Source organism: Somniosus microcephalus, chromosome 4 (assembly GCF_052327205.1).
Source record: "Somniosus microcephalus isolate GS21.2 chromosome 4, FLI_Smic_1.0, whole genome shotgun sequence".
NCBI classification, from domain to species: Eukaryota; Metazoa; Chordata; class Chondrichthyes; order Squaliformes; family Somniosidae; genus Somniosus; species Somniosus microcephalus.
The window spans coordinates 266,139,008-266,162,120 of NC_140990.1; the positions used below are offsets into that span (position 1 = coordinate 266,139,008).

At 42.9% G+C, this 23,113-nt stretch overlaps 1 protein-coding gene across 1 annotated transcript in view; it reads left to right on the forward strand.

Annotated features, from left to right (window-relative positions):
- Nucleotides 1-23,113, forward strand: part of pkp4 (plakophilin 4) — a 300,231-nt gene that overhangs the window by 66,113 nt on the left and 211,005 nt on the right. The window contains 2 exon segments of the mRNA XM_085986337.1: nucleotides 2,094-2,206; nucleotides 8,288-8,322. Of these exon segments, the coding sequence (XP_085842463.1) occupies nucleotides 2,094-2,206; nucleotides 8,288-8,322 (148 nt within the window).

A 23,113-nucleotide genomic window follows, 5' to 3' on the forward strand; every position in this document is an offset into this window, starting at 1 on the left:
AAGTAATTTCATTTGGTTTCCTCCAACATAAATGCTGGATTTATTCAATAGGGACACACCATCGGTGTTGTTTGAAACTGCCTCTCAGCTGATTCCTGCCGTTTGCTTAAAGTAAACAAGAGTGAATAAAATGTCGCTAATGGTTAGCATTTCTCTAAAATTAGTTGCAATTTAAGTAGCTTGAGTTGGCAGCAGAATTGTGTAAATATACAAATATCTGTGTACCTTTTTGCTGCAAATTGTTACGTTTGGCACTACTTACTACACTTAAGTATCGAATGGATTAAAAACATGTTGAGATATTGGCTTCTGGTTGTCACAGCAGCAGTCTTGTGCAAGTGGCTGCAGAATTTAACCCGTAATTCATTGTACATCAGTAAGGTACAGTAATTTTTATACGAGTTTAGAGTAAATATACATTGACATAGCTTAGTGGCTAAGTGAAAATTTGATTTGTGCAAGATCTAATCAATATAGTCAAATATAACATACCAAATGTCTATAGAAGGCTATCCAGCGAATGACAAACATAAATGCTGATACATTATGTAATCTAGATAGATTTCTATAATTTGAGCAAATGCTTTGTTTTTCAACAAATTTTATAAATGCTTTTAATTAACAAAACATTACTGCTACTTTCGCTATATTTTACTTTATTTTTATTAATGTTTGTTATGCATCCAAACTTCTCCTAAAAATTTGACGGTAAATTTTACCAAATAGTTGAACTGATTATTCAAAAATGGGGCTGGGTTCTGAAATAGAAGATCTATATTAGTCATGACTCAATGACTGGGATAGCATGATTTGCAATTCCACAATGACATGGACATTATTTAAGAAACCTAGTTGTCATCACGTCTTGTGCAAAATAACCTTTCTCCAAGTTAGTAAGCATAGTACAGTATCATGCAGAAACAAATTCTCTCTTTATGGTAGTCTTGTACTGAAAGCTGCAAGAAATTGAGCTCACATTAGAGGACCCCAAAAACTAATCACACTAAGTAAAACTGTGGGCTAACCAGACTGAGCATAAAGCTTCTATAGTCTAGACTGATTGATTGATCTAACAATACTGAATTAAATCTGCAGGAGAAAAAAAAGCAAATTATATATTCAGTGAATTCAAATCTTAAGTGCCTTGAATCGGTTGAGCTTGCAGCATTTTGCATACTAATGTATGTCTTTATCGAGCATGTATGAAAACAACTATACTGTACGTAAAAAAAGAAGTGTTGGTAAATTGCTCGGCAACAGGTAGTTTTAATTAAATGTGACTGGATTCACAAAAAAGACCTGAAATAGTGCACATTGCTTTCTGATAGCTATTGATTAAGGTACCCTACGTTAACAGCATCTTCAGATGGTAAAGCAGAGTTTTCTGTGTATTCATCTCTCTCCAGCACAGTTTACATGTGATCAGCTTTGCTGGGGAAGGGTGCCATTATGATGTAAAGCTATGCTGCTGAATCTGGCCAATAGAGCTGAGAGAATTTTCTCTAGCCTGAAATAAAAAAGATAACAGGCAGGGCTTACCACTGTGGCCTAAGTACAGGTATGTTAGCTAATTTGTGCACTAAAAATAAATTAAAATTAAATTGCTGGGAATACTGAGGAAAAACACGGACGGTAGACGATGTATTATCTTCTCCGTCAAAAGCAGAATTGAAGGGGCTCTGTGCTCAAGCCACCGTGTCATATGCTGCAGTACTAGTAATTGTTGGAACTCTGGGAATGATTGCTGAGACGTACGTGTGAGAAATTGTTAGTAAATGGCTGGAGATCTTTTGCAAGAATCCCAGAAGATCTGAATGCAAGAAACTAAGATATTGAGACATGGACTGAAAAGGGGCGTAGAGTTCCTGCTGAATGATCTAAAGGGAAAGATTTATTTTGCCACAGGCTATGGCTCTTGATGGTAATGAGTGGGAGGGGCAAGACGGGAGAAAGCTGTTTATATGTAACGAAGTAGGATACAGCCATTTAAAGTAAAATAAAACTACTTTTGGCATGCAGCAGACTTGAATCTTTTTGTATTTAATATAATATGCTAACGCTGTGCATTTACTGACCTTTTCTCTTCGCTGCAGGAGCTCCAGTTTGAAAGGCTTACAAGAGAGCTTGAGTTGGAACGGCAGATTGTTGCAAATCAGCTAGAAAGATGCAAGCTGGGAACCGAATCGCCAAGTGTCGCCAGTATCAGGTACAGGCCTGGGCTTTTATTTATTACTATTCGATGGCCTGAGTATACCAACTTTGGCTGCACTCTTGCCTTTACAAATAGATCTCTCAAAATGAAAAAATATTTTTTATTTTATGTTGCTATTGTGTAAAAGAACATACTTTGTATCAATATCACTTAGATTATATTACGCATTACCATTGGTTGATTCTGTGCATCAAAATCAATTTTGAGCTATCTGAATAGGTTTTCCTAATTTAATGTACCATACATGTTCATGTTCAAATAATGTACTAACCCATCATTCATACAATAAATTGTGATCGAATTTTTAACAGAAGTTAACTCCTTGTTGAGTTTGCTGTTTTTAAATTGTGGATTTCCTAGCTATGAAACAGATGTTCGATTAGATTTTTCATCTTTTAAAATCTCATTTACGAAGTACTGAAAAGGGACACGTGGTTAAATGTGGTCCTTATGATGTTCTGAATGAACCTACTGCTCGTACAGATATTCTTTTCCCCAAACCAAATTGAGTCAATTGATCAACTGGCAAATTATTGGCACTGTCAGCATTGTTTTAAAGAGGAGAATCTTAACCACATTAAAGATGGAATGACGTGGAACATATCCAATAGCAAATAATCAATCTATTATTATGTAATTAAAATTTATATATTTTAAAAACGGATCAAGAACAGAACAGTATAAGTACAGTGTATAATAGGGCTATAAAAACAAATAACCCGTTGCAACTAATGCTTCTTGAAGCTAATAGTGCTTCCAAGATGCAATATAATTGACAAAAGTAGCATTGTGAGACAGTAGCAGTTTCTTGTAACCATGTCAACTCAGAAACCTGCTAGCCTAGCCATCACTGGTATCCTGGTACAGCATTGTACATAGTACTCTATTACTTCTGATGTAGAATTAAATTTGTTTTGATGATTAGGATGACATTGACTGACAAGCGCCTCGTGATATTTTCTGTGATTCTTGAATAGCAAAAATACTTCGACTAAAAAAAGGTGTTTTCAATCGCAGCAACCCAGAACCCGACCAGTTCTGCCAGATGGCAAGCTATGCCTTTTAATATTTACTTCTGTAGATGAAATTCTACTCAAACTTAAAGGAGCAATCCTGAATAATTTGAGACTAAACGAAAAGTATGCTATTACATGGATCCTGCTGGCGTCCACCTTCTCTAGGGTTAGGGACAAATGTAGGGAATCTTGTATTTTCCTGTGAATAAAACAGTTTATAAAAAAAAAAACTATATTGTATTGCCAATTGATGGTTGTAGAATCATATTAGCAGTTCCGTCATTAACAATTAAATCTTAGTGGAACTCCTTTAACACACAATAGCTTAGATTTTCTGATTGTAATATTTACAGCAACCCTCAATCTAGACCCATATGTCCTCTGCATTTTTAATACTGATAATTAGTTATTACAAAATGGAAGTGGGGGGAATCTTCCTGTTTGTATCTTGTATTACACACTTAGAGTAAAACTTTGTATCAGAAAAATTGGACTGGCTCTCCCACATGAGCAACTTCTCTTGTACCTACACTCCTTGACAATTCCTGAGCCCTAAATTAAAGACAGCAGCGCCCATCTTAAAGAACAACCTGAAAGCTGAGAGAATGCATACAAGTTCTCGGCCTCATGACTGCATAATTTTAGGAACCGATGAAAGCTGTTCATTTTTCATAGATCCCATCTATCTGCTTTCTCATAATAAACAAGCCCAACATCAGTAGACTTTCCTCATAATTTAAATTCCTGATACCCAGAATTATTGTTAGCCTCTAAATACCTGAATGAATCCCAGGACAATTTCTGGCCAAAATGAAAACTAATGTGTATAAGCTGTGTTTGCAACATGCATTGTGGCTCATTGTATGTCCTTAGTCACTTTAAAAACCACTGTACCTGTGTTGGAGAATCATTGTTGCATAATTGCGGTTTGGGTTTTTTTTATGTTCCAAAATGCTTTATTTACCCACTTTTTTTTCAGTCTGCACTGTTCTCTGCAGATGTTAGTTTAAAAGTTAAATTTGAACAGAAAATCTATTCAGGATGAAATTTGTTTCTGTAAGATATGTATGGATGTAGAAAATACATGTATGGAATATTGAAAAAGTTAGGATTTTTTTTTACTGTTACAGTAAACCTCCACATTTTAACACAACACTGTTTTACAAAAATTGTACTAACTGCAAATGCTAAAATTCTCATTTTCTGCCCTAATCTGTCCTTTTTCTGACATCAGTGTTAATTATATTTTCTTCTCTGGTTTCAACTTTTACTTTCTGTTTGCCTGATTTCTCTTGCATAGAATGAGACTATACAGATCTGCAGTGCACAGTGGTTCAGACCTTTTATTTAAAAAAATAAAGGGAGACACGGCTAATTCAGGTAATTACAGGCCAGTTAGTTTAACCTCTGGTTCATTAAATTGACCTCGGTATGAATGGGATAGTTTTATAAACCAGCAAGAAATGGATGTCAACTTCATATTTGAATTTTAAATATCTGTTTCTGATACTCATTCAGAATGCCTCAAAATTGGTGGTTTACAAATGTCCCAAATTTGGCAAATAAATAATTGGGTTCTTGGTATTTTTCTTTCAAGGAATTAATTGCTAGTGTAATGTCTGAATACCAAAGAAATGGCTGGGCTGTGGTCCAATAACAACTAAAATTATGTACGTCAGGTTCTCGTAGTTCATAATTTCTAATAAGTATCTTGCATATTTATTATTTACAATTTAAAAATGGTAGATATTGAAAAGATGTATCTCTTGAAATGTAGTGTTACAAAAATAGGACTTGAAACTCAAGTGGAATTTATTTTTAATCCTCTTCTAACATTCAAAAAGGGTTGTGTTTTTTAAACCTGTGCATTTCAAATACACAAACTTATTTATGCAAGCCATTGATTGAGATATTACGGTAACCGCCTTGGAGCTAGATTTTAATTCAGCAAAAATGTTCTGATTTGCATATTGATGAAGTTGTCTCATTTTTCAGACACACCATTTATAGGAGGATGCATTTAATACCTAAAGAACTTTCTGTATAAATTGAATTTTTTTAATGTAATTTTCCATTGTATGCTATATTCTGCCTTGAATGTTTTCAGAATTCTATTTTTGGTTTTAATCTGTGTGTACTCGAGCGTTGATAAAATGTGATCTCTACTCTTCAGGTTGGGGAAGGGGGGTTATATGGAGATCTAAATAGACTTTTAATCTTCCCAGAAATTAATTTGTTGCAAACTTTTGTGCTGTAAGTAAACTGGTGGTAGTCCTTCATACTCCACTACAACTACCCTTCTTGGAAAAAGAATCGTTGGGTGATTTAAATTAAGGCCAATAGGAAAGTGACAAGTTCTTCCGCATGTTTCACTGACATAAATAGCCTTTCTGGTTTTGACAGGCTGACGTTCATGTTTACGCTGTTGCCATTTTTCCTTCAGGTGATCTACACACTGATGCTCATAATCAGCTGATGTGTCACTGCCTGTTAGTTGAGATCTTTTCAACTGATCAAGATAATTGAGAAAAGTCATTAGGCCCACCTTAGTTTATTCATCCAGAAAGACTAAGCTACCCTCCAAACACCTCCCCACCCACCCCCCCCTCCCAATTGTAGCATCCGAATGTTTCTTTAAAAATTCCATGGTTATTCTCCACATAGCCTCCAGTGTTAGAATATCTCCCTTGTGTCTTGGTGCCCATATCTGGGCACAGTTCTCGAGGTGTTGTATGACAAGAGCACTGTATATTTTGACCTCCTTTGATTTGTGTTCTGCTGTTTTGGCTCTAGCTCAGCATTCTTTGACTTTGCTGATTTGCTGCTTTATAATGGTCGGACATGTTGCGTCGAGACGATTACTTAGGCATCTTTCAGCTTCATCCGTAGCTATTTCAACATCATTGATGGAGTACGTGTGCCACTGGTTTTTCCTTGTGTGCGGTACTGTACACGTCTGCATTAAATTTCATATGCCTTTTGTTTCTGTCCACTTAAAACATTGATGGTACGCAGCTTTTTTTAATCTCTTTTCCTGTCAGCCTGTTTGCATTTTTCCAGCTCACTGTACAAGACCCTTTTTGGCATTCTGTTGGCATTAGTTCAATGCCGCTGGGCTTCGTACACTCCAGGGTCTCATACTTCTTATTTTTTCCATCCATTTCATGAGCACAACGAACCTTGTGTCAGAGATAGAACTTATTCAGCTGCCGTGCTAAGCCATAGTAACACGTCCATCACTTTCTTCCTTATGGAAGAATGGTGATGACAATGGCCATGTACACTTTTAGCTTTGTGAGCTTGATCCCTTGCTGGTTCCAGACATACTTTTTCAGTCTCTTAAATGCAGCGTTGGCTTTTCTGATGGAGTAAAAATCTGGAGAAGTAATTTTCATAAATAGATTCTGTACATCTATATATTTTTGAAGAAATATAAACACGTGTGTAAAATGGGTAATGACCAGTTATTAATATTTGCCAATGCAGGAAGCTTACTGTGCAGTACTCATAGTATACATTAAAGTTGTAGCTGTTGAATGATGGTTGCAAATGTCTGAACAGTTTGTATAGTGCCATAGCTAGTTTTTGTATGTATGCTTAATGAAAATTACTTCATCTGAATTAGAAACTTCATGTTTCCATACTGCTGAGCATTAGCGATCTCATCTAATATCTGATTCCCAACACAACAACAAGGCTCCAAATAGCAGCAGAGAATGAAAAACTCTCCAGAAAGAACTGCATTATAAAGAGGTCTACAGGACCTGACTCTGCAAACCGATCTAAAACCCCACAGGAAGTGATCCCAACTAGCTACCTGTACCCTTTCAACTGCTTACTAGGCCTGGACTTTTGTTGGTGACTCCCAACGAGCTATCAAACTTTCATAGTCTTGTATAGGCGGTCCATTTTGTACACGTAACTCTAAACCACTTCACTGTCTACTGCATGTGGACTTTTGGCTGCCACCACACACCCAACCTTCCCTCCCTTTTGTCGGCCAGCTTCTTGTTCCCCTTCTGCTCCTGTCCCCCTTGTGCGATACCTATCATTAAGACTTGCTTCTCTCCCTTACTGCACCATGCCCCTTTTGGTCCCCCAACCACCCATTGCTAATTACCTGCTAGTCTCCTTTACTGCAGCTGCCTCAAGATTGTATCCATCTACTGTGCCAGAGGCATCCTCTGCTGTCGTCACTTGGGCTCCTACCATTAGTTCTACCAAAGCAACAATCCATTTTTCTTAAATTTGAGTTACTGATGTAACCCCCAGCCACCTTTGCCCTTTGGGAGCAAAGGTCTCCTAATCTACTCGATCACCCCTTCCCCTGCCACTGATTCTGCGCTCCCAGCCCTGACACACAATCACCTTGTAACTTCACTTCCATCTCTGCTCTCTGTAGCCCCCTTATCCAGCTCATCTGCACCAATAGACCCACCAACTGCACCCTTTGCCTAACTCCTGACCACACAAGTATCTCTCATTAGCCTAGTGCTCACTGAGTGACAACTGCATCTCCTTTTTCCTCCGGCTCGGTTCCTCCATTGCATCTCTAAATTCCCTTTCCTCTCATAAGGTCCTTGCGTCATTGTCATCCTATTCCCTACTCACCTCTCCCAGCACTCTGTCTGAATAATTTTACTCTTATCAATAATGCTATAAAAATGTAAGAAGATATTGTCACAGTGGGACCACCTAGAACCATGCAATATCTAGAATTGAAAGATCGATTGCTCTGGGTTATTTATGATTTGTGCATTGGTGAAGTATTTTTCTAACACAGAGTGATGTCTCTGATGATGTTTGAAAGTCAGGAGCTTCCTTATCTGGAAAAATAAGTTTATAAAGAGTCTAATGATCCCAAAAGGTAAAAGAACATAGAACATTCCAAAAGTGAGCCTCCAATAAGGTTCAGTGGAAACCCTTACTTTAATAAATGTTTTCATGGTCATGAGAAATATACATGTGTATACTGCATGAAGAATGTAAGTTTACCTGTTGCACTACAAATGTTGGCAATGTAAGCATTGGATGAAAACTTTTTTTTTTCTCCCCACAGCTCAACTGAAAAATCCTTCCACTGGAGACCAACAGGTATTAACTGTGATTTGTAGTTATCTGTGCTCCTCATCTTCAGATAAATATAGGTGATTAATTTGCAAATAAAATTTTGCACTGTTGGAATTCTGTATGTAACATGCATTCATCATTCTGCAACAATTTTTTAAGCAACAGTCTATGCTCTAGCTCTTTGGAGTAGTATCTTAAGACCCGTGGTTGTGGGGGGTTTTGGCGTGGGGTGGTAGGAAACGGGCATCCTTCATTTCAGATTGGAAGTTGATCACGCTTCTTTCTGGATGTTGGAGCAAGAAAACCTGAAAGATCTGGCGCATATATCTGTAATCTTGAAATTGCAGCTGGTAAAGCTGGTTTGGATTGCCTCTGCATTTCACGTTAAAATAAGATTTATTGCAAACTCAAGTCAGCCAAGAATATTTGCCACTTAATTAGTATAGGATGTCAACAAGCTTCAATATTCAGAGGGATTTAATGACCCTCTTCACTCGGTACTACATCCATATGATTGTCAGCAACCCTCGTAGTGTTACTAACTTTGAGGCACAATTCCAAGCAGTATCTTGTTTGATAGCCACTCAAATGCTTCAACATAACTGCACAGTGAATGAAAGATCCCATAGTTTTAATATTGCCATGTGGGATATTTTTGCCTCCTAATAATCCCCTGCTTTCTTTTGCTGGAGTGCAAGAGAAAAGCAGTGAATCCTGAAACTGTGTAACGGCCAGATGGACGAATAGTGGAGGCACAGACGCTTACGAAGCAGCTGGTTTGTTGAGGGCCACAGCTGCTTTGCCCTCGCAAGGTGCTATTGGCCATATATTACAAAATATTGGTATCTTATTTATCTTTGTCCCTCCAGAGATACTCAAGGGTGGATTCATTTAATTATTAAATATATTGTCAATATCTTGCAGATTATAATTATGGGATACATACACAGAATTACAGTAAATAGAATCTACAGCACAGAAACCGGTCATTAGGCCCAACTGGTCAATGCCACCGTTGATGCTCCATGAGCTTCAACTACTCCTTGTGGTAGCAAGTTCCACATTCTTACTACTCTTTGAGTAAAGAAGTTTCTCCTGAATTCCCAATTGGATTTATTGGTGAATATCTTGCATTTATGGCCTCTAATTTTGGTTGTCCCCACAGAGAAACATTTTCTCTATGTCTAACCTAAGAAGCACCGTCATCATAATATACAGTGCAAGACTTAATTACTGACTTGCTTTTTGAGACTATGGTAAATGCCCACTTGGCGGCAGGCATTCCACTTCTTTGGTGATTCATCCTGCAATATGATTCATCATCAGATGACCATTTACATATGAGCTTAATTTATGACTTTCAATATGAAGCTCGGCAACCCTAATGCCCTGCTACCCAGCTTCCTGCCTGACAAATTATAGCTCATTCAGAATGCAGCAGCCTCTTGTCTTGCCTCCACATCCCTCAGCAAATGCTCACCTTCGCTTTTGGACACTTTGACCTTGCCTCATGCCACCCTCTGCTTTGGAAAGCCTCCTAAATTCCATGTGCTTCAACCACCTTTTCAGCTTTTCTCCCCCTCAACGTTTTCTGTTTTCCTCCTACTCCGTGTCCACTGCTTTCCACCCTCCCTCTACCACCCCCGCCTGTAAAGATATTGTGATGTCTTTTGGTACGCAAGGAGCATTGGTGTTTGTTGTTGATGAGCAGTTGTTACTAAGTAGCATTCTAGAGCAGGAATGCTAAATTATACTGTAATATAGGTCAAAGTTGTAACCTGTTTTTGCTATATTCCAGCATTGCAATGATGCTGGGGCGGGGGGGGGGTGCGGGGGTATGCAAAATTAATACTTTGTACCATTCCTCCCCTACACGCTGGAGAAAGTTACTTGCTGGTTGATGGGCCTTCAATAACCACAAAACTAGAAGTCATAGACTTAAACAAGTTGGCTTTTAATCACTAAGATCAGAGCTAACATCTCAACACGCCGACTGGTTCACAGGAATGAGTCATCCAGATCCTGGGATCTTTATGTAAGAGAAGTCAGGGGCGGAGCCAAGACCCAAGACCTGGAACCTCCCAGGTTAGTCGGGAAAGAGGAAGTGAAACTATACACAGTGGGGGGAGGGTAATATACATGAGTGCAAAACGAATACAGGATCAAGACAAACAGATTTCATTACATTCACCCCTTTTTATAGATTTAGTCCATCGGGGTGATGTTTCTTAAAAGTTGGTATAAGTGAGTCTGTCAGGAGGTTTTGCAGTTCTCGGTGATCGGCGCAAAGCCGGTTGGGGTGCCTCTAAGGGAGTAGATTCTGGTTCCTCCGCTGTCCGGGCCTCCGCAGTGTCTTCCAGGTTATCTGCAGTGCCCTCCAGGTTAAAGTTGGGTATTGATACCTCTGGGCGTCCTGTCTCTTTGTAGTGTAGGTCTTCATCGGGTAGTCTCCCATCGTTCTCTCCGCTCCCCGAGGGAGCGAGGTCTTTTATGGAAACAGTGTCCTCTCGCCCGTCAGAGTATTCGATATAGGCGTACTGAGGGTTTGCATGGAGGAGCTGTACCTTTTCCACAAGGGGGTCCGTTTTATGGCCTCTCACGTGCTTCCGCAATAGTACTGTCCCCGGAGACGCCAACCACGCGGGTAGAGATATGCCCGAGGTGGATTTCCAGGGGAAAACGAACATCTTTTCGTGAGGGGTAGCGTTAGTGGCAGTACATAACAGAGACCTTATGGAGTGGAGCACGTCTGGGAGGACTTCCTGCCAGCGGGAGGTCGGAAGGCCTTTTGACTTTAAGGCTAACGTGACAGCCTTCCAAACAGTAGCATTCTCCCTTTCCACTTGCCCATTACCCCGGGGGTTGTAGCTAGTGGTTCTGCTAGTGGCTATCCCCTTCGAGAGCAAGAACTGGCGCAGCTCGTCACTCATGAATGACGTCCCCCTATCGCTGTGTATGTAGTTCGGCATGCCAAACATGCAGAATAGATTACAGAGACACTTGATGACCGTGGCACTGGTCATGTATGGGCAGGGAATGGCGAAGGGGAAGCGGGAATATTCATCAATGATATTGAGGAAGTATATGTTACGGTCGGCAGAGGGAAGGGGTCCCTTGAAGTCCAGACTTAGGCGCGCGAATGGCCATGTGGCTTTGATAAGGTGTGCACGGTCAGGCCTGTAGAAACGAGGCTTGCATTCCGCACAGGTGCGGCAGGCTCTGGTCATTGCCCTGACTTCCTCGATGGAGTGGGGCAGATTGCGGGACTTTATAAAATGGTATAGTCGGGTGACCCCTGGGTGACAGAGGTCGTTGTGGAGACCCTGTAATTTGCCCGTATGAATGCTGGCACACATTCCCCGCGATAGGGCGTCTGGGGGTTCATTAAGGGCTCCCGGCCTGTACATAATATCATAGTCGAACGTGGATAGTTCGATCCTCCACCTGAGTATTTTGTCATTCTTGATTTTCCCCCTTTGTTATTAAACATGAAAGCCACCGACCGCTGGTCGGTGAGCAGGGTGAAACGTTTGCCGGCTAGGTAGTGTCTCCAGTGCCGCACTGCCTCCACTATAGCCTGTGCCGCCTCCTTGACAGAAGAGTGCCTGATTTCAGGTCCCTGAAGGGTTCGGGAGAAGGCGGCCACAGGTCTCCCAGCCTGATTGAGGGTCGCAGCTAAGGCAAAGTCTGACGCATCGTTTTCGACTTGAAAGGGAATGCATTCGTCCACTGCACACACTGCAGCCCTTTAAATGTCCTGTTTAATACTGGTGAAAGCCTCCCGAGCTTCAGCTGATAGTGGGAAGGACGTCGATTTAATGAGGGGTCGGGCCTTATCAGAGTAATTGGGCACCCATTGGGCATAATACGAAAAAAATCCCAGGCACCTTTTTAAAGCTTTGGGATTGTGTGGCAGGGGCAGTTCCTTTTTAGGGGGCGTAATCGGTCAGGGTCCGGTCCAATGGCCCCATCTTCCACCACACAGCCGAGGATACAGAGACGGGTTGTGTTGAAGACACATTTGTCTTCGTTGTAGGTTAGATTCAGCTTTAGGGCAGTTTTTAAAAATCTCAAGATTTAGATCGTGGTCTTGCTGGTTGTGCCCGCAGATAGTGACATTGTCCCGATAGGGGTAGATAGCTTGTAGTTTATTCTCGTCAACCATGCGGTCCATCTCACGTTGGAAGACCGAGACCCCATTTGTTACTCCGAAGGGCACTCTGAGAAAATGGTAGAGGCGTCCGTTCGCCTCGAAGGCGGTGTATGGGCGGTCCTCCGTTCTAATGGGGAGCTGGTGATATGCGGATTTGAGGTCGATAGTTGAGAAGACTCGGTATTGCGCAATCTGGTTGACCATTTCTGGTATGCGGGGTAAAGGGTAGGCGTCCAGCTGGGTATAAATATTAACAGTCTGGCTGTAGTCAATGACCATCCGTTCCTTTTCGCTATTTTTAACTATGACTACTTGGGCACGCCACGGGCTGGTACTGCATTCAATAATGCCTTCCCGCAGGAGTCTGTCCACTTCCGCCTTGATAAAGTGTCTGTCTTCCAGACTGTACCGTCTACTTTTGGTCGCTATGGGCCTACAGTTCGGAGCGAGATTAGCGAATAAAGAGGGCGGGCTGATTTTTAAGGTTGATAGGCCACAGACTGTGAGTGGCGGCTGGGACCCGCCATATGCTAGCGTGACACTTTCGTGGTGGCACTGGAAGTCCAGGCCCAAGGTTACATTAACACAGAGTTGTGGCATCACGAGGAGTTTAAAATCCTTGTAGTCCGTGCCTTTTACAGTCAGTGTTACCACACAGTAGCCCAAAATGTCCGAAGTGTGGGGCTTAGCAGCCATAGCAATTCTGCTCCGTGTAGGGGTTACCGTTAATGAGTGCCGCCGTACCAGGCTAGGGTGGATAAAACTCTCGGTACTCCCACAGTCAATTAAACATTTCATAAAATTCCCGTTTACCTGTATGTCCATCATGGATTTTGTCAATGGGTGTGGCCTGGATTGATCCACCGTGATCGAAGCCACTGGGCCCTGGGCGGCCGTTGAGTCGGGAAAAGATGGCGGATCCCAAGATGGCGGCACGCACGAGGCGGTGACGGAGTTGGAAATCGGATTCCCCCTGCAGACTTTGCTAAAATGCCCCTTTTTCTTGCATTTGAAGCATGTAGCGTCCTTCGCTGGGCATCGTTGTCTGGGGTGCTTGGCCTGGCCGCAGAAGTAGCATTTCGGGCCTCGAGACATTGCCGCTGTAGTAGGACTCCTGGGTGAACTTCTGTGTGGGGACTCCGGCGGCGTAGAGCTGGTCTGAGACCTGGATGGGGAAGATGGCTGATTCCAAGATGGCGGCCCCCTCGGCGTGCACGAGGCGGTGAGGGCCGCATGGCCGGAAGAATAAGAGTCAGAGTTTTTCTGGGCAACGTCCAGTGATCGCGCAGTGGCCACTGCCTTTTTTAAGTCCAGGACCACCACCTCCAGCAGTCTCTGCCGGATATAATTCGATTTGCGGCCCGTGATGAAGGAATCGCGGACCAATTCGTCAGAGTACGCGTTGGCCATCACGGCCTTGCAGTTACAGTCCCGGACCAGGTCCTTTAGGCCCTGTAAGAAATCGTCCATTGATTCCTCTGGTCGCTGCCTGCGTGTAGCCAGCAGATGTCTGGCGTACACTTCGTTTACCGGCCTCTGGTATTGGGCCTTCAGGATAGTGATGGCCTCCGTGTAAGAGGTGGCGTCCCGGATGAACGAATAAATCTGATGACTTACGCGAGTAGTCAGTAGACTCAGTTTATCTACCTCGCTAGCGGATGAGGCCCCCGCGAAGAGTTCGAAGCATTTGAGCCAGTGTCCAAATTGATTTGATGCTTCAGCAGAATGTGGATCCAAGTCCAGACGCTCTGGTTTTAGGAGTCGATCCATCCTAGTATTCTTTAGTGATTAAAATTGATGGGCCTTCAATAACCACAAAACTAGAAGTTATAGACTTAAACAATTTGGCTTTTAATCACTAAGATCAGAGCTAACATCTCAACACGCCGACTGGTTCACAGGAATGAGTCATACAGATCCTGGGATCTTTATCTAAGAGAAGTCGGGGGCGGAGCCAAGACCTGGAACCTCCCAGGTTAGTCGGGAAAGAGGAAGTGAAACTATACACAGTGGGGGAGGGTAATATACATGAGTGCAAAACGAATACAGGATCAAGACAAACAGATTTCATTACACTGGTGCAGTAACCAGCTGAGTGTTGGTCAACAGCATGTGACTGCCTGAGAAAACCAGAGCATCACCAATTCATATGCACTACTGATTAAAATTTAAATGCGACTGAGCCAGGGGAGATGATTCCGGATTCAAAGAAACAACACTGTATTTTGCATGACCTCAGAACTTGGACATGCACATTTTGATTTGCATATTTAAGTCACTGGTCCCTAGTACTGCAAAATATAACAGCTTGCAATATGTAGTGCGTTTGACAATTTATTATAAAATCCCAAGGAGCTTATCGATATAATCAAACAAACTGACAATGAACTAAAGGAGATTTTAAGAGATGTGATTTAAAAGCTTAATCAAAGAGGTATGTTTTAAGGAGGGTCTTAAAGGAGAAGAGAGAAGTGGAGAGGTTTAGGGTGGTAATTCCAGAGCTTGGGGTCGAGATGGTTGAAGGCTCAGGTGCCAGTGGTGGGTTGAAAGGAGTAAGGAATTCATAAGCCAGAGTTGGAGGCCTCTTGTGAATCAAATGGTTGTAGAGCTTGAGGTTACAGATATGGAGGGCAAGGCCATGAATGGATTTGAACACCAGAATGAGAATTTTAAATTGTTGGTGTAAAGTAACCGGGAGCCAATGTAGGTCAGCGAGCAGAGGTGTGATGGGTGAGCGAGACTACATGTTGGTTAGGATAATGGGCAGGAGAGTTTTGGATGAACTGAAGTTGGTGGAGGATGGCAGACTGCCAGGAGAGCATTGGAATTTGAGTCTGGAGGTGGAAATCTGATTGTAGAGATTCAAACATGGATGTGTGGGGAAGCTTGGGAATGGATTTGGTAGGTGATGACATGTTCAGGGACACTGGAGAGGAAAAGGAGGTTGGAGATGATGCGGTAGTTAGAAAGGACAGAGGGGTTGATGGTGGCCTTTTTGAGAAGGGGGTGACGACAGATTTCCAAGGGGAATGGGCAGTAACTGAGGAGAGGCCACCGTTTATAGTGCCAACTGGCATGTGGGCCAAGAAGGATGGTTGGGAGGTCAGCAGTAATGGGAATGGGGTCGAGAGAGCACAAGGTGTTTCTCATAGACAAGACCAGCCCAGAGATGGCATATGGGGAGATGGGAGAGAAACTATATAAAGACATGGGTTGATGAGTATAGCCGAGGAAACCTTGGGCGAGATTAAGCTTTGTGGAACAGGGAAGAGGGGGGATGAGGCACACGCTGCTAACCAGATGGTCTCAATCTTAGTGACAAAGGTCCTTAAGCTCCTCGCACTTGGTGAATGTGGAGGAGGCAGGGGAGAGGGGTTTAAGGAGAATGTAGGTAGTAGAGAAGAGAAGCCGGGGGTTATCTTTGCATTCCAGGATGAACCTGGATTAGTGCGTGGCTTTGGCAGAGGAGCATAAGGCCTGATGGTGCTTGATGTGGTCCAGCCAGGTCTGGCGATGGATGACTCAACTAGTTGTGCGACTGATATGGTCAAGTTCAAAGGACAGAAACTTGAACTCATCAGGCAGAACGACCAGAGTGGCAGAGAGTAAGTTTTACTAGGGACCAGGTAATCAAAGGCAGATGTACCATATAAAAAATTTAAAAAAAATGATTTACAATATTTTCCCCTCCCTAGCTTGAGGACACTGACGGCAATTGTAACCAGCTTAGCTCAGATTTGATCATTCCATGCGGACCAGTTTTTCTGGTTAGTTCCAGAATTCCAGCAAGAGCAAGCAAGGTGAAAGGGATAAACGAGATTAAATTTAAATTGACTAAATAGTTTGTTGTCATGCCAACAATATGAGGATGCTCTGAACAGGTTAAATCTGGATGTTTGGATCTACTTCTACAGAAGGCTATTGACCTGTCTTCAGTAACAAAATAAATTATATTTTAATTCTTTAGCCTGTTGTAAATTAAGGGGGAAAAATTCAGTATCACCCCGTTTGGGGCGCCATTATCGGCTGTGCGCAAAGTTTTAGCGCCTGGCGCTAATTATCGCCTCCGACGGCAAACTTGGCTTTTATTGCCCCTGGAGGTGACTGGAGCGCTAAATCAGGCGCTTCACACCTGTCTTAAGGCTCAAATGCCGAGGAGTGAGGCGCTACCTCATAGCGCGGGCGAAGTAAGGAAGAGCAAATCAAAATGAACCTGCAAAGTGCTGCTCAGTACCCAAAACTCATTCACACAGCATTGAATCTCTCTAGAAGTCCGCCCCCCTCCCCCTCCCTCCTCTCGGAATGCATGGTGCTAAAATTTCACCAACAAAAAAAAGGCAGGAAGCGGCCGCCTTCAAATAGCCCTCCCCCAGTCCCTTTACGACTGCAAATTGCTCCCCTCAACCTGTCGTTGCTAGCGGCAGGCAGTAAGGCGGGGGCACCACTCAATATCCAGACCGGGGCGTTGCGCGCTCGACTGACGTCACGATCTGCCGGTGCAGGAGATCATGGCGGTAGTGTTTAGCGCCGCCGCAAAATGTCTAGTTAATTTCGAGAGCGACGCAAACATCGCCGCTCCCAGGCGCTCGTTGCTTTGCGCCCCCTTAAGGCACTAACAGGAGGCGCAAGCAACTGAATTTTTCCCCCTAAGTATTATACTGTATGTTCAGCTTACATTTTCCAAGCCATACAATCAGCATGACAAAAAGTTTAACAAGATACTGAATACATATTTAATGAGTAAGCAGTTAACAATGGTATGGACAACAAATAGCTAAATATTCAGTTGCAGAAATAACTTTGGAACAGAATTTTTATTGTTGTAACGTCTGAAGTAGAATGTGCATAATACAATATTTAATTGTTGTAAGACTGCTTAAAATATACTTGATTTGTTGGGTGGTTTTCACCTCCAGAAGTGGTTAAAACACATTCCTTTAAAAGCTTGAAATATATCATAGCATTTATTATTTTTATATAAGGGTTTAATTTGCCATCATCCTTCATTAAGATATTGTTTTTATTTTAAATCTACTTTGAAAATTATGGGGTGGATGTTTGCCTGGGCAGTAATCTGGCAGGGGGATTTCATGCCCTTGATGGAACCGGCCTGATTTCAGTTCCATTGATTTTCAATGCAATAAATCCGTTGATATCCAGCTGAATTCTACTGAGAATTATCACCGGTACGCTTTTATCGACGTCAACACCTTGGCTGCCCGTGCTTGCAAACATCGCACCACCACACCTACAGCGTGAATATGCAGTCTCCAGAGAATACAACCGCTACACCAGCAAGGAAGTGTTGATCCAGGCCGACTTGAACAACATGCCACCAACCCGTCTCCAATCTAGAAGGCCATTTTGGACCGTCGCCGAAACTCTTCAGCGATCTCCCCTCAGCTTCGATGACCGATGGCAAAATACTTGGAAGAGCTGCGACATACGGAATGGATTCCTTATAGAGGACCCCACAGCGCAACCTGAAGGATCAAGCCTTCCTCGCAAACAGTGGACAACCATCAACTGCCTCCGAACTGGTCAGGGTAGATGCTGCCACCTTCTCCATAGATGGAAGATTAAAGCATCCCCATCATGCAACTGTGGAGCTCCTAATCAGACCCTGGAGCACATCATTGAGACTGCCCTCAGAGGAAATTTGCAGGTAGCCTACAAGATAGCCACGCTGTTACACCAGAAGCTTTGGCTAGGATATCCAACTTGGATATTGACATTTGGTTTGCTTTGCTACTGCCATACGAAAGAAGAATGATGATGCAATAAAATCGGTGGGTTCTATATCGCGCAGGCGATGCACTCGCCAGATTACCACCCAGGCAGCGAAGGCAATAGTCTATCCCTTTGACACTGCAGTCTCAATTGTAATGTTCTGAGATCAGCCAAATAGTTCCTGTATATTTACTTTTGTACATGAATAACTGAGAACATCAGGCTAGATACTTTTATACTGATCTGTTGAGACATTGAACATTGATGCAAGGTATGTGTGTGATCCGCCATGGAAAAACATTTACTTTGCCTATTGTAGGCTTGTGTAAATTTGGCAATCTATTTGTTCTGCTTGTGGCAAAATTGGCCACTTTTTCCATTCTACAAAGTAATCCTGGTTAATTGTTACACCATAGTTTTATGTGTACATAACAAAAGCCATATCACACCTCCAAGTCAACTTGAGCCTTGTTGTGTTTAAAAATAGATTCCACTACAGAGCATTGGAAATTGCATCTCTCCTTTTAAGAAAAGTTGTTAAATTCCTGGCAATTCAAGGTTTACAGTTCAGATTGTTAATTTTGGTAAACCGGAGGTAAGAGAGCTATGTATAAAAATTTCACTAAGCTATTAATTCTACTTGAACTGTATCAGGACTTCCTGGCACCCTTGATAATTTCCCTACCAATGCCTGCTTGAATACTCTTGGCGAAACATACTGTACAAACAAAGCAAGGGAAATTGAGCTGGGAGATCCTGCTGCAGAAAGTTGAACACCTGAACTTATGATTGCAGGAAAATTAAATACTGTATTAACCAGCCATTTGCAGTTTAACTGGACTATGATATCCTGTTTAAATTCTGGAAGTGACTCTTCACTGCGCTAGTTTGTGTGGTACTGCATTTGCCTTGTTTGTACCGCGCGGCAGGTTTAGCAAACCAGAATTGCCTATGTATAGTTGCTCAGACGTCACAAATGGAACACTAGTGCTAGATCTTCCCTCAATTTGTGCTTCAGGTGAGCTGAGCTCAGCCTGATCTGTCCAGAATCAAAATGGTAGACCCAGTGGCAAGTTCTGTTGATCTGCCTGGAATAATGGGCAGTTTTTTGGGACTGTAGGTTATTGCTGTTGATTTCAAGTTGACCACAGTCACCTCAATTAGTGTTGTTTTAATACCAGTGAATGTTCGGTGCATTTCAGAAGCTTTGCTCAAGTCAATTCCAGATAAGAGGACAGGTCACATAAACTGTTTGTATTCCCTTAATTTAGAAGGTTGAGAGGTTATCGAAAAGATATTTTAAATGATTAAGGGATTCTATAGTGTACATAGAGACACTTTTCTCTGGTGGGGGAATCCAGAACAAGAGGGCATAATCTGAAAATTGGCACTAGTCCTCTTTGGAGTGAAATGTATTTAAGGCTGTTAAGTGAAGCAAGGGAGGAATAGCTGAGGCTCTGACCATCATTTTCCAATCCTCTCTGGCTATAGTTGTGCCGGAGGACTGCTAATATTGTACCGTTGCTTCAAAAGGAAGAAAGGGAGCGACAGAGTAATTACAGGTCAGTCAGCCTAACCTCAGTGGTGGACAAATTATTGGAAAAAATTCTGAGGGACCGTATTAATTGTCATTTAGAAAAGCACGGATTAACAAAGGACAGTCAGCATGAATTTCTTAAGGGAAGATCGTGTCTGTCTGACTTGATTTGAATTTTTTGAGGAGGTAACAAGGAGGGTCGATGAGGGTAGCGCGTTTGATGTAGTCTGCATGGATTTTAGCAAGGCAATTGAAAAGGTCCCACATGACAGACTGGTCAGAAAAGTAAAAGCCCATGGGATCCAAGGGAAAGTGGCAAGTTGGATCCAAAATTGGCGGTGGCAGGAAGCAAAGGGTAATGGTCGACGGGTGTTTTTGTGACTGGAACGTTGTTTTCCGCGGGGCTCCGTACTAGGTGTCTCGGTTTTTGTGGTATACGTCAATGAGTTAGACATACTGTAGGGGGCATAATTAAGAAGTTTGCAGATGATTCGAAAATTGGCCATGTGGTTGATGAAGAAAGCTGTAGGCTGCAAGAAGATATCAATGGACTGGTCAGGTGGGCAGAAAAGTGGCAAATGGAATTCAATCCAGACAAGTATGAGGTAATGCATTTGGGGAGGGCTAACGAGGCAAGGGAATACACAATAAATGGTAGGATACCTAGAAGTTTAAAGGAACAGAGGGACCTTGGAGTGCATGTCCACAGATCGCTGATAGTAGCAGGACAGGTAGATAAGGTGGTTAAGAAGGCATACAGGATACTTTCCTTTATTAGCTGTGGCATAGAATATAAGAGCAGGGATGTTATGCTTGAACTGTATAAAAGCACTAGTTACGCCACAGCTAAAGTACTGCATACTGTTCTGGTCACCACATTACAGGAAAGGTGTGGTTGCACTAGAGAGATTACAGAGGAGATTTACGAGGATGTTGCCAGGACTGGAGAATTTTAGCTATGAGGAAACATTGGGTAGGCTGGGGTTGTTTTCTTTGGAACAGAGGCGGCTGAGGGGAGATTTAATTGAGGTGTATATAATTATGAGGAGTCTAGATAGAGTGGATTTGAAGTAATCGGTAGAAGGATTAGAGGGGAGCTGAGAACTTTTTCCACCCAGAGGGCGGTGGGGGTCTGGAACTGACTGCCTGGAAGGGTGGTAGAGGCAGAAACACTCATAACATTTAAAAAGTACTTGTAGATTACAGCACTTCAAGTGCATATCCAAGGCGATGGACCAAGAGCTGGAAAGTGGGATTAGGCTGGATAGCTCTTTTTCGGCCGGCACAGACACGATGGGCAGAATGGCCTCCTGTGCCGTAAATTTCTATGATTCTAAATCGGGAAGCACTATTCACACTGGTGTAAATCTGGAACTTGATCCCCAAAAAGCTGTGGATGCTATATCAATTTTCAGGACTGAAATTGATAGATTTTTTAGGTAAGGATATCAAGGAATAAAAGCTGGTAAATGGAGGTAGGGTATAGATCAGCCATGATCTGATTCAGTGACGAAATGGGCTCGGGGGCTGAATGGCCTATTTCTGTTTTGATGTTTCTATTTACATGGTGATTCTGCATGTTACAGTCATAGATCAAATAATTTTCCTTGATTTGTTTGTGAACATTATACACATAGCCTTGGTAAAATGCTTTCAAGCATGTATTGAAAATTCCATGTCGATTATAAAAATACAGACTTTAAAAAATACAGCCAGCACATTTGTTACTTAAGAACTGCAAAATGTTAGAGATATAACTTTTTAAGCAAGTAGAGGCAGGGAAAGTAGGGAGTGGAGCAAAGAACAAAAGGCAAGATCTGTAACAAGGTGGAAGGCAGGAGTGACTAAATGACAAAAGGGATGATGGTGCAAGACAAATGGGGGTATTAATTGGTTAAGTAAAAAAGAAACAAAAAAATGAGTCTCGAGGTGCTGTAAATAGCAACTGCAGAATCATTACCAGCACCTGCTGTCTGAAAAAAGATAGGGGCAGTGGTTATGATATGAAATTGTTGAACTCAATATTGAATCCAGAAGTCTGTAAAGTGCCTAATCAAAAGATGGGGTGCTGTTCCTCGAGCTTCCGTTGGAACAGTATAGGAGACAGAGGTCAGTGGGAATGCAGCGGAGAATTAAAACAGCAAGCGACAGGACGCTCAAGGTCATGCTTGTGGACTGAACGGAGGTGTTCAGCAAAGTGATCACCCAATCTGCATTTGGTCTCCCCAATGTGGAGGAGACCCCATTGTGAGTAGCGAATACAACATAGTAAATTGAAAGTACAAGTAAATCGCTGTTTAACCTGGAAGGCATGTTTGGGGCCCTGGACGGTGGGAAGGGAGGAGATGAAAGTGCAGGTGTTGTATGGGCATCTCTTGCACTTGCACTTGCATGGGAAGGGGGAGTGGTGGTGGGGTGATTTGAAGAGTGGACCAGGCTGTCCCGGTGGGAACGGTCCCATCGGTATGTTGGGAGGGGAAACTGTGTTCGGATGGTGGCATTGGTCTGGAGGTGACTGAAGTGGCAGAGGATGATTTGTTGAATGTGGAGGTTGGTGGGGTTCATGCATGTGCCCTAGAGACACGTGTGCAGGAAGTGCCTCCAGTTGCTCGAACCAGAGCTTAGTTTGTGAGCTTGAGCAGCTGGAGTCACTGCAGGGCAGATGGGAGGCTGAGAAGTTCCTGGACTGCACATTCCAGGAAGTGGGCACCCCACCGCTACAGAGTTCAGGAGGAAAGTAAGTGGGTGGCCATCTGGCAGGGTAGGAAGAAGCAGGCAGTGCAGGAATCCTCAGTGTGGCACACTCGCACGTTTTCGGCACTGAATACCAGTGAGGGTGATGGAATCATGGAGTGCAGTCCAGAGCACATCCACAGCGCTATGGGGCAAATGACTGCACAGGGGGGCACAGAAAAGTGTAGAAATGCAGTGGCCCGAGGGGATTCAATAGTAGGGGGATAGACAGACATTTCTGTAACCACCGATGTGAATCCCACATGGTGTGTTGCCTCCCTGGTGCCAGGGTGAAGGACCTCACCTGAGGATGCAGAACATTTTGAAGGGGGGCAAGTTACTGCATGGCTGGAGAAATGGTGCAGGAGGAAGAGCTTCCGATTTCAAGGCATTGAGATCAGTCATGGGGCAGGAGGGACCTATTCAAGGAGGACGAGTTGCACCTCATCAGAGCTGGGACCCATGTCCTCATGGGAAGGTGAACTAGTACTTTGGGGGAGGGTTTAAACTAATTTGGCAGGGGGCTGGGCACCAGAATGAAACATTAGAGAGGAGAAACAAGGTGCACAGAGGAGTGGCAGCGGCAAATAGCACTGGAGTAAAGAATAGTTCAGAAATGGGAGGGATCAAACTGGGCAAATGCAGAGCCAAAATCAGTATTG